This window comes from Montipora capricornis, chromosome 9 (genome assembly GCF_036669925.1).
Source record: "Montipora capricornis isolate CH-2021 chromosome 9, ASM3666992v2, whole genome shotgun sequence".
Classification (NCBI taxonomy): Eukaryota; Metazoa; Cnidaria; class Anthozoa; order Scleractinia; family Acroporidae; genus Montipora; species Montipora capricornis.
Genome location: NC_090891.1, coordinates 24,936,407 through 24,948,662, shown reverse-complemented (window position 1 = coordinate 24,948,662; position 12,256 = coordinate 24,936,407). Strand labels below are relative to the sequence as shown.

The following is a 12,256-nucleotide window of genomic DNA, read 5'->3' as shown; positions in this document are numbered from 1 at the left end:
ATAGTACACAGTCAATTGAAAGTTGACATTTGAATAGTCTTACTGACAACTATTATTACATGTATATAAGTTTTCTTTTTGGCTTGTTTGTCTCAGTATCATAATGGCTATTTGGAGAAATGTCAGGAAAACTCAGACGATGTGGGAATGGGACGGGCTTGTCAAGCTCTGGCAAGAGCCTACGAAATGTAAGTTAGTATGAAACATTAATTCCTCTTCGTAACATGGATCCACTATTCTGGAGCTGAAGAAGCATTTACATGTTTTTTTCTCTCATGCTACTAGACAAGGAGACGTTGAGAGTGCAATGAAGTACTTAGAGATGTTTGTCGAGCTAGCTGACAGATCAGAACAGCTACCAGAGCAACAGAAGGCTTGTACATGCCTTGGAGCTATTTATAACTCATTGGTAAGGCATCAGAAAGCAAAACCTTCTGTAGTTTGCACAGATTTAAACTGTCAGATAGCCACTTATACACTGGATAAAGTTTTCAGCCTTTGAACGAATGGGGCCAGGAGGAAATAAGACTTTTTCCTTAGGTGAAAATGGCAGTGTTGAGCATCTAAACCATAAGGTTCTTCGGATGATACTTTATTTTGTACAAGCTCACTGAACAACAGAAGAATCAAGGTATGATTATGAACTTCAAGGAGCCACATCCGGCTCAAGTCATGTTAAGCAAACACAACAGACTCATGCAGTGTCGTAAGATCATGGACGGCAATTGAATCAAAGTGAGTCTTAACCCAGGGCATTAATGTCTTTTCCTAATGCCAGTGAGCATGGCAAGTTCAATAAAAAAGGGAACGTGAATCAATTTGTGAAAATGACAACTGCTTGGGACTCCTAGGTATCCCCCGGGCAAGAGTAATCACCAGTGACTCAACCTCACATTTAAATTAATATTTTGTCAGGGAAAGTATGAAGATGCTATACGTATGTACAGGAGAGGGTTTGAAATAGCACAAGACCTTGCGGTGGTGGAAACTGTTGAGACCACACGTGTGGAGTATGGAATTGCACTAGCACACACACTGCTAACAGGTTACTCGCAGTGTATGGATCAGTTTAACAAGAGCAATGTACAAAGATTGTTAGACTTCAAGAGCTCAAGATGGGACACTTTCTCAGAGGAAGCAAGAATCCAGGAAGAGGGTGGCCTGGAGGATAGCCAGCCTAGCAGTGAGGTTGGTTCAGTAGAAAATGAAGGCTCCCTTGAAAGGGAAGGAGCGAAGGAGACCAAAGTTCTTGATCCCTTCCCTGGTGGAGAAGACAAGGATGAGTCAGCAAATGGTGGGACAGACTCTGGAGTAACAAGTGAGGGAGAGAATGGAGCAGTTGGCCACGGAGAAGCTTAGTCTGTACAGCCATTGCTTCACAAAACCATGGTGTAACTCATGATGACATTCGCAAGCTCATTGACTCTAACCAACGTTGTTGTGTGTTGGACTATTGCCCGTACATTGCATTACATCTGAAGAATTTGTTTTCTTCAGTTTGTCACTTAGTTAACAAAAGTTATCATGGCATTTAAGAGTGAAAGAAACTCCATTGACAAATAATTTGCTTGTCATGGAGGGGTACGGTGTTGTAGAAAGTCATTTGTCATTCTGTGTACTTAATCATACATACCGATTCAATGCTGTGTGGGGCGTTAAAAAAAATACACACTTCGCATTGCTAAACAAATGTGAGGCATGCTCCTTACTTGTAGAAATGTGCTCCAAAAAGTAATAAATAATTATTTGTAACTTGGCTAAATTGTATGGTGAATTCAACTTTGCAGCGTGTGAGCAATGTACATGAAGCTTTGTTACCACATGTGTTTATTGTACTATAATATAATGAAAAAAAAAACACCTTCCATTTTTGCAATGTACATGACTGATATAAAGTTTCAGCCACAGATATGTGATGAAAAATGTACATAAAGTTTGAGTTCAAGAAAAAATTTCATTATTGGGCTTTGGTGTGTGGGATTTGACGGAAAAGGGCAATCCCCAAAGAAAGGATCCTTTGACCTTGTCAGCTGCTTTGATTATGGGATGGCCAGTCACTTTTGTATAAAACATGGGCAGTGAGAACCGGAAGGCACGACTAAATTGTCACTCTTTCAACAACTTTCTATTATTGCTTGATTACTGTCCAAAAATAAGAATTACCGGTATTGCTATTAATTAAGCATACGGTATTACACCACACAAGTAAATACCAGTAGTACTGGTGTGGTATGTACTGAAACAATGCACCTATCAATGTTAAGCCCAAGTAGTGAGGGAAAGGCCCAGGGAACAAGGTTGAAAATAACTCCGCCATTTTGGAAAATACCCAGAAGGCGTTCAAATGATTTTTCCACATTCGTGAGAGGTGGCTGAATGAAAGGTGAGTAGCATACATTGCACTCTTATTGTGTGCAGCAAGGTCTTAAGGGTATTATTAATTTTGATACTTTTTGCCAATTATGTTGTCGTGACAGAGGGGAATTTGACTCATTCTTTCAGAAAAATGTCAAAATCCCCACCCCATGCCTAACCCCACCCCCCCCCCCCCCCCTCCTTCTCCAGGGGTGCTTAACTATGGATATTATGGGTATTTCACAGGGTTCCTGCTACTCCTTGAAGTCCTTGAAAAGCCCTTGAATTTTGAATTTCAAGGGTGGTTGAAAAGCCCTTGAAAAAAGGGATTTGGTTTGAAACTGCTTGAAAACTCCTTGAAATTTTGCTTGGGTGAAAATTGTTGAGATCGTGCCACGTGTAAGTTAAAGAGACAGTTCAAAAATTGAGCCCAAATTTGACTATTGGGGAAAGATTACATGTAAATGCAAAAATTAAAATGCCTGTGTGTGCACTTAACTCGCATGATGCGGGAAAGAACATCAAGTCAGGCTTTTTCAGGAAAGAAAACACTGAAACGTGATGTATGACATAGAAATGTTACAAACACTCCTTGAAAACCCCTGGAATATTACTGCAGACTTGTGTCAAAGGTGAACTATTGTTTGGATGAAGAGTTACTTTATAGAGGATGACAGCAATATAAACAAACTATTTATTTTGAGGAAGCTTTATTATTGCCACTGCCAGCTTACAGCACAAACAAGAAGACTACATTATTTTACCCTAAAACAGGCCCTAAAATTCCTTTCCTAATTCTTTCACTCATGACTCTGTTGAAAAAAAAACACCTGTAACGTCAAAAGTTTAGACATGCAAAAAAATCACAGTCAGATATTAAGGATTATGGTGGGGAAGCAGTTCAAGACCTGTAACCTTTTTCACATAGTGTTTGCTAATTATTACTTTGCAGTGAAGCTCCAATGAAAAGGCATTAGCAAAAAAAAAAAGGAGAAAAGAATGACATAACAGCCCTGGATTACGATTTGTTTTAGTTCCAAAAAACCTACAGTCATTGCCTGACGTACTATAACCAGTCGTGTCTGGAGCTAATTTTTAAAATTGAATGCCTCCCTCCACAAACCTAACACTGCATGTGACCTAAATTCCTACAACATACTATGACACCTACTACTTTTAATCTTGACAAAAAAAAAAAAAAAAAAAAACGCCAGCATGCCAATAATTATTACAATAGGCAACAGCAAGTCTTAGCATTTTGCCATCTGCTTATCAGTTCTTCCCTTCAAACTGCATGGCATCAAGAACTTTGTTAATATCGCATCCTTTGGCTTTGATTAGCTGACTGAGCCATCCACTGTCATCTTCAAAGCCCATAGCACGCATCTTAGCTATAGCCTCTTCCAACGGATCAGATGGAACAGGTTCATCTGCCACAGAGCCACATGCCCCGCTGTCCTGGAACTCTCCCTCCTTTTCTTCGTCAACCAAAACAAACTCCTCTGGTGATTGTACCTCCTATAAAGAGAGGGTGTATTCAACTATTAAAGCATCTCTCCCTCATGAATTAGCAACTATACCTACAGTAGATTTGAGAACACACAATCATGTGCTTGTCTTTGCTCTTCTAAAGTAAATTTTTTTGTACACTCTAGCAGTTCTGGGGCTAACGCCTGGTCAGGGAGTTTAATGAACTAACTGGCTCATATGACTCGAGGCACAGTAGTTTCATAAGAGTCTGCCTGCTTTCATAGACCCTTTCATGAATGCCACTTATGGAAGAGGAATAAGATGGTAAAGAGAGAGAAGCACACACGTCATAGTGTCCCACTGTAATTTGTCTAGGATTGTAGGTTCCTAGCAAAGTTAATTTACACATTTGACCTTGAAAGAACCAGATTCAACCTTAAGGTGGCTCCCTAAAGTATGTGCAAATAACTACAGGGCATGAGTTACAAAAGGAAACCTAATTAATTTCTCTTAAAGTTCTCCTTGTATAGATTTACCAGTATGGGTACCAATATAACAAGGCTTATTTTTGGGGTGTCAATTTTTGGATTATGGCTGTTATCATGGCAACATCACATCTTATGACAGGCAGATACATGTATATTCCTATTTTTGGCTCAAATTCCTTAATATTTAAACTTTCTTGAGGTGAATTTTCTTTATTTTTTGCTACATCATGGAAATATTGCCCAACACTTTGAAGTGGTAAAAAGTCAAGGTGATTCAGATGGTTTTGCCATTTTATCCCTTAATTTGTCATTTTTCTTAATATAATTATTCAATTACATGTAGCTCTGACAGATTTTAACAAAAAGGGTATTTAACAGGAACTGTAAGTGGTTGGAACTGAGCCAATTAAAAAAGTACTGAAGGGAACCCGAGGAAATTAGCAATAATTGCTAATTGCTAATTATTAATTTAACAGATTCGGGTTTTACGCACCATACTGGTGCCCAGCTTGCGTGCGGCCCTAAAACACTAGGGAGCCTCCTTAAAAGACCTGGACCAAGTTTTTCAAACGATGGATAGCGCTATCCGCCGGATAAATCACTATCCACTAGATAACACAGTTGGTTTTGCTAGTGTTTATCCGCTGGATAGTGATTTATCAGACTGGTAGATAGCGCTATTCATCGTTCGAACAACTGGGGCCTGGTCTTACACCTTCTGCAAATATATTAATGAACCTTGAACTGCCGCATGTGTCCTCCTTACCATTTCTGTTTCTGGGGTTTTGTCATCCATGGTTTGATTTGCTTGTGGATCTGTGCCTTCTCCTGGCGGACAACCACCCTGAGGACTTTCTGTGCCATATCCATCTTCACACTTCCCTTGACAGCAATCTGTGCGATGACCAGTAGTCCAAGAAAGTACAGGTTTAAATTTAACGTTTGCTTTTGAATTCCAGGGGTTTCTCCCACGTGCTTAGATCAATACTTAATAAGGTGCCAAGTTCTAACACAAGAGGTAGTTCATGGGTTCAAATCCTAACTCTGTCTAATGCCAAACTATTTTACTTGTCAAGAGGGGGGGGGGGTCTAAGTCCTCTTTAATATCTTCAATTTTATTCATGGGGAGACTAAATACATTAGATTATACCAGTGTTCAATCTAGGCCGCGTTTTTGCGTCATTTACGCAGAATATTCCATTCTGACGCAAAATGAAATGATCGTGGGGTCATACTGACGCAAAAACAAGAAACAAACAAAAACCCCCCAAAATAAGTTTTCTCGTATATAAGTACTTCCAAAGCAGCAGGCAATAATAAAAGTAAATTTAAAAACAAATATGTGTGCTTACTAGCCTTATATGAACGCACAAAATTGCGAAATATTTGGTGTTTTAGACTACGTTTGTACGAGTACTTTTTGTGTCAGGCGTTCCAATTCCGAGAGAGACTGGACGCTACTATGACGATTGATTCACGCTTCGTTCAGGGTGTGTTGTGTCTACGTTAATTTTAGTCTCATGAAACGCCAGCAAAAGTTAAGTCTTTTTTTACGCTAAAGAGAGTGGCAACGGAAAGTGAACATCAAGATGAACTGGAGGAGACAAATGACGAAGGTGGAGAAATTTAAAGCGAGTCAACCCACTAACTAAGGAAAAGCTTGGAACTTGTGTTAGTTAAAGCTGATTAGAAAGTATGAAATGTAAAAATGGTCAAACAGGCATTTTTTGGTTTCCATTTATTCATAATTGGTCTTTTTCGGCTTTACAATTATTTGACTGTTTCCAGTTACTACAATAAACAAATCAAAACTGTGAAAAGCATAAAAACTATAATAGGGATAAAAAATTCGAAAACATTGAAACTGACTTAAAATGCTAAAAAGTTCTAAAAATATACTGGTAGTGTATAGCATAATAGGGATATTGCCAGTTTTTCTGAAGTTTATTATTATCATAATAATTTGACCCAGACCATTTTTGAAATGACCCAATTTAAAATGTCACGTGGGACATTTGACCCACTTTCCATAATTTCTAGATTGAACACTGTTATACATTCATTATGTCAATAGTTGCATCAAATAATATTATTATCTGAATGCACTTCAAAATTCAGTATTGTTACTAAAGGAGCCTTCACTGCAGGCATCTGAAGAGAAAGCGTTAAGTTTATTGGTGAAAAACGGCATTCCAATCTGAATGTGTGAGAAGTCAAGAAGGACATCTCCAAATTCCTCCATACCAATTCTCCCAGTACCCCTATTCATTAAATTGCCTTCCAGGTTATTGACCTAAATATGTGGCCTCAACTTACCTGATTCAGTATTGGCATATGTATGTACTTCTACACCAAATGGAGCCAGGAATGAAGCAATGCTTTCTCCAACAGCATGGAGGAAAGGTGGACCTACAGGTACCTCATTAGGTTGAGCCTCACTTGACTCTGCAGAATGACGGTCACACTTACTCTCTCCAGTATTGCAACGCTGTTTGCCTCTTCCAGAGCGCCGGCCTCCTCTACGGCCACAGCCACGTCCCCACGGACCAAATCCATGCCCAAAATCGGTGAAGAAGTGTTCGTGAGCTGGAGCACCATGAGGTGGATGGTGGGGTGGTACGTGAGAGGGTTGGTGTGGTGGTGGGTGAAACGCAAAGGGGTTGAATCCATGGACCCAGGGGTGTCCAGGGGCCCTTGGAGTGGTGATACGAAGCATTTCATGCTCTTTGTGCATGCCTTTGGTTTCACAGGTTAGGCAGAGATCAAAATTCGGACAGACAACACACTTGAAGCGGATCCCAAAAATGGACTTGTCGCAACCATCACAAACAACTCCAGGATGAGGTGTACCAGACTGGTCTGAGCTGATGTCATCATCACCTACACCTACAAACACAAACATTGAAATATATTAAATTAACATGGACAAATGATATTTAAAATTATGTCGTGCTTCTTGCATTCAATGATATTATCGACATTACCTGATCTCATGGCATTTAAAATGCCCCAGAAAAACGGCCTTTAGTTTGATACGCAAGCTGACTCGGGATGAATAGACAAAATGTTTACTTAATTAATGCACCAGCCACGTAATACGCATGTACAGCTTATCAAGCTAGCTTTCAGGGCAAAATCCTAAATTTCACTGAAAAGTCACGATGAAAAGTTAAAGAAGCTGTCTTTTTTTGCTTTAAGCTGGTTCTAAAAATTTGTGCGAATTGCTCACCACGGAAAGTCTCGTCTCGTTTCGTATTCTCGTCCACTCTCACGTACAGGCGAAACACATCTCCGGTAATGCTTCCCAAAGCTTCGATCAGCTCCTCATCGCTTGAAAATGTAATCATCTCGTTGTCCGCATCTAAATAAAGAGAAACAAGGTTTTCACATTTTGAAAAAGACCCGGTATTTTGCTGCCAAAAAAACATAACGTAAAGGACCAAGTTTAATTTAAAACATCCACCAAGCTCAATCCCGATTGTAAGACTTACATATCACGTCTGTATTTACGAAAAATGAAGATTGATTTTACAATGTACATGGTTTAATTACGTGTGGCTTCTGAAATTTACTAAACGATTAACGAAACTTGGTACCTCGCAGCAGTGATGGAAAGTCTAGACCGTTTTAGAAAGAAAAAAAGGACAGAAGTTTATCACATAAGAAGACTTAGTAGGTGCGTAAATTACTAGTAATTATCGGTGGATGCAAGATATAGGGATGTTTCGATCGATGTTAACCACGACACGTCGCAAATTTGATTAAACTTACCTTTCCAGAACAGCTTGAAGACCTTGCCCCTAACATGCGGGAATACTTGCTCGATCTTCTTTGCCAAATACGCAAAGTTCGCTGAGGCTCCTTCGTCGATGGCAAATCGACGAATTTCTTGTTGATTGGTATCAGGGTTGAGGTAAGCCTTAACAGAAAGTGCCATATTGCTGACAAATGTTCTCGCTGACGATAACTTATACCACACTGACTCTTCTTTGATGCAAGGTAGGAATGACAAGCAAATTTGTGTTTGTGTTTTTATAACACCTCTTCGCTTTCCAGAGTTTTCCGAATGTCAGCAACTTTTAATGCCTTGTCATGCACAGACGAACAGAACAGTGTTTGTAAATAAAAGAAAAGTCACATTCTCGTTCCCAGAGCCCTCGTTTCTTTTGGTCACGTGGAAGCACCGCGCTAAAAAAGCCTTACTAGCCTCGCTACGACGAGCAAATTTCAAAAGAATTTTTCTTTCAAAATGAGGGCAGTAAGACGAAAGAATGTAAAAAGTGACTGCCATTTATGAGATTGGTCTATATGATAGTCTATAGGGGTAGTTTAATCAACCTCGTTCCCAGGGCTTTTCACCGCCGAGAGCCCTGGCACAAGGGTCCCCACTCTCGGCGGTGAAAAGCCCTGGGAACGAGGTTGTGGTATAGCGTGGCATCAAAGTGAAAGGGAGAGTGTAACACTAGCGTAGCCAGAGAGAAAACTTGTGAAAAACTATTCTTGTAATTGATGTGGCTAACATATTGTTACATTTTAAGCCAGTATCTGATGGCGAGATTATAACTCGGATACCTCTCAGGTACCGGTATTCTGAGTAATGAAAGATTTTAAGATTTTCATGCGAGGGATTTTCTTAAGAGACCATTCACCGTGATCGAGAATAAACCTATAGGTAGTAATGACATTGTTGGATGCAACCTCTAGCGACCGGAGAATTCGGCAAACATCAGTGTAAAACGCAGTCTGAAGACTAAATTCGATTTGATGTATTGCCCCCCGTACTCCCGTTGAGTTTTTATCAGATTCTCCCGATTTATCATGAAATTCTGAAAACAAGGGAAAAATGGCTTATTTTGCGATCTGAGTGTAAAACGTTACGTATATTACTCCTTTTTTTAAACGTCTCGTTCAGTCTCTCCGTCTCTCCCTTGAGCACATTGTGTTTTGCAGACTCATAAGGCTAGCAGTGTTACTCCATTTAGCAGCTCCAAAAATGGCTGACAAGCAAGAATACCACAAAAACGATGTCAAATGCAAGAAATGCCACCTCAGAGAAACTAAACTTGCCAAATTTCTTGCGGGGGGAGGGTTAATACCAGACCTCGGTTAGTATTAAAGACAAGAATTCAATAGCCTGCGAAAGCGGACGTATTCCGGCCGTCGTTTCTCTAAATACATGTAGCCTGTGCACCGGCGTTTCTAAAACGAGGGTAAGGGTAAGACCAAGGGTGAGGGTAAGGGTAAGGATAAGAAAACAGAAAGTGTTATAAACATGTATAAAAGCTAACCTTAGGCCTAAAAACTTTTGTTTAGGACTAATTAGGCCTAAGGTTAGCTTTTATGCATGTTTAGGATACTTTTTGTATTCGTATCCTTACCCTTACCCTCATCCTTAGTCTTTCCCTTACTCTCGTTTTAGAAACGCCGGCCTGCGCACTGCCGTCCGCCCTCCTCAAACAGAGGAGAATTTTTTTTTCGGAGAGCGGGCGGCTGTACACAGGCTATTCTCTAACTGAAACTACGTCTGCGTTCGCAGACGTAGCATGAATGAGACAGCACCTTATTCTAAATCTCACTAACTCAGCAAAAGCACGTGTCTAAAATCGGGGGAACAATAGGCAAATTATTGTGTCACACAAGATTGTCACGCCGGAGTGGTAGGGGCACCATACATGTAGTCTGAATTGCATTTATAAGTAAAAGGAGGAGACAAAAAATTGGCCAAAACTGGGAGTTTCAGTGAGAAATTAAAGGGAGTGCTGGCGTGGAAACTGAGAGCAGTGACTTGTATTTTCTTTTAAAACAGCTGCAAATTTTTGAAGAAAGAGGATAACGGAAATGTGCGTGAAAGTATTTAAAAAGCGAAGAAAGGTGTGCATATCGGCATGTGTCGCAGGCTTTAGTATTTTATAAGCAAATGGTTAATTTCAAAACAATGGCAGGTCACTTCATTCTTTGAATTTAAACTTCTGTTCTCAAATTTCTGGCCCCTTTTCAGCAAAAGAGTATCCTTTTGAGAAATGCTGAGCGTAGTTGAGCAAATGTCAATTCAAATTTATTGTCGTGCTTGAGAATAGACTAGGAACAGTCTCTTATTTTTGACACAGTTGAGCGCGCGATTGCATGACACGCCCCGTTTTCACCAGTAATTTGCATAAAATAATAATTTCACTAGTCGTGCGTGGCTCTGAGGAAATAAGGACGACTGCTTGTGGTCTAGCTCGGGAACTGATTTCTCTTCACTCAACGGTTTAAGAAGTTGAAGAACAATTTGACTCGGTGGTCAAAGACTGAACATATACGATTGAATGATGATCAATGACGACCCACTGGAAAAGTACTCGACTCGAAGGCGGTACGTGACGTCATTTCGGGTATCAATACCCCGGATAATAGACATGACCCACCACAATCGACTGCGCATGCTTCCGATCTTACATTCAAATTTTGATTTTTTTGGCTAATGTCAAGAATAGTATGCTGCCTCGCTAAAGCTCGCCAGCAATTATGAATCCACTACAACAAGTGTTTTTTACCGTTGTCTGACATTTGCAGACTGCAGACTAACCCTAAATGACAATTATTGAAAGCTAACTGTTTTAAAACGGGTGCTTAGACTTAAATAGCTTAGACTTAAATAATGTTTATCAGTGCTATTTGTAGGCAGTCTACAAATGTCAGACACCGGTTTTTCACCATACACTTGGCCCAGGCAAGTCCACAGGCCATTAATAAATTCAACATAGAAATTAAATTTCAGGAAAGTTAGAAAAAGAAGTCGTCTCATCCAGTCACCCTCGATGTAAAAACCTGGGAAACTCACCGATGACGAAACACGGAAGAAAGAGAAAAGAGAAATAAAAAATTACCTAACTCGAACTAAATTTCGTTTCCCTTGATCAAAATTTAACTCGATGACTCGAATTTCTGGTTCTTATAACTCGCCACGGATGCCCATTGAGATATGCCATGTCCTCATGACACCATCATCAAGTCAAATATAATATTTTATAAATAACTCGAATATTAATGTTCAAGATTAAGTTCAAAGTCCCTGGTGTTAGCCATGAGAGGACCGAGAGGAGAACCCATAGCCACACCCTCCGACTGCTCGTAAAGTTCGCCATTGAATTGAAACAACTGATCTTTCGTGGCGATGTTTAAAAGCTCAATTAGGTCGGATTTTGTGATGTTGAGGTTATATGTGGCATTAAACCAATTGGTGGTAAAAGCCTTTTCCGCTAGAAGACTGATAGTTTCATCAAGAGGCACGTTAGTGAAGAGGGGCGTTACGTCATACGATACGATAATGTCATTTTCGTTGAATGAAGTATTGCGAACTTCTTCTGCGAATTTGAATGTATCGGTGATTGTATGTTCATCGATGGATAACGGTTTCAGTTTTCCTTCGAGCCACTTTGCTAGGTCGTAATTATAGGTCTTGGTGGCTGACAGAATGGGTCTCATCGATAACGTCGGTTTATGTGTTTTCGGTAAACCATGTGGATGAGCAAGCCTAGAACCAGTTGGACAAAGTGTGTCAGCTACAGGTTCAGGTAGAATCTTTCGAATTACATTACCAACGAGTTTCTCTTTCTCCAAGAGAGGATGGTAGTGCTTGGGAGGACGTCCCCTTGTCTTGGGTCTTTCCATGTCACGTTTTCTAAACTTAGACATATCATTAATTGAAGCTTCGGCTAGCAATTTCAAGTACTCCGATTTATCCATCACTACTATACCAGTCCCCTTGTCTGGCTTTGTTACAATTATATCATCGCGCTGTTTCAGGCGTTTGATTCCTCTCTGTAGAGTCTTAGGCGGTCTTGGGCCTTTAATCTTGACGTATAGTTTAATGCAATAGATCGTAGAGTGCTGGCAGCCAGTTCTTTTTGGTCATCAGAGAGTTTAGGTTCCAGCATCCAGTAAGCTTTTTCAAAGCTAAC

The 12,256-nt window shown here is 40.1% G+C and overlaps 3 protein-coding genes across 4 annotated transcripts in view; 1 reads left to right on the top strand and 2 right to left on the bottom strand.

The window, feature by feature from the left end:
- The window catches only part of LOC138016767 (tetratricopeptide repeat protein 29-like), a 10,302-nt gene extending 8,546 nt beyond the window's left edge, over nucleotides 1-1,756 (top strand). For both annotated transcript variants that reach the window (XM_068863954.1, XM_068863955.1), the window contains exons 8-10: nucleotides 97-188; nucleotides 286-409; nucleotides 916-1,756. In XM_068863954.1, the coding sequence (XP_068720055.1) occupies nucleotides 97-188; nucleotides 286-409; nucleotides 916-1,359 (660 nt within the window). In that variant the 3' untranslated portion in view covers nucleotides 1,360-1,756. The remainder of the gene's footprint in view (nucleotides 1-96; nucleotides 189-285; nucleotides 410-915) is intronic.
- Nucleotides 1,757-3,048: 1,292 nt separating this feature from the next.
- On the bottom strand, nucleotides 3,049-8,432 carry LOC138016768 (sequestosome-1-like). The gene is made up of 5 exons (XM_068863956.1): nucleotides 8,085-8,432; nucleotides 7,543-7,674; nucleotides 6,630-7,199; nucleotides 5,080-5,207; nucleotides 3,049-3,873 (listed from the first exon to the last, which is right to left on the bottom strand). Exons 1-5 carry the CDS (start codon nucleotides 8,248-8,250, stop codon nucleotides 3,628-3,630), a joined length of 1,242 nt encoding a protein of 413 aa, XP_068720057.1. The 5' UTR covers nucleotides 8,251-8,432; the 3' UTR covers nucleotides 3,049-3,627.
- Nucleotides 8,433-11,339: 2,907 nt separating this feature from the next.
- Nucleotides 11,340-12,041, bottom strand: LOC138017463 (uncharacterized). Its single transcript, XM_068864544.1, has one exon. It carries the CDS (start codon nucleotides 12,039-12,041, stop codon nucleotides 11,340-11,342), a length of 702 nt encoding a protein of 233 aa, XP_068720645.1.
- Between the last annotated feature and the right edge of the window lie 215 nt (nucleotides 12,042-12,256).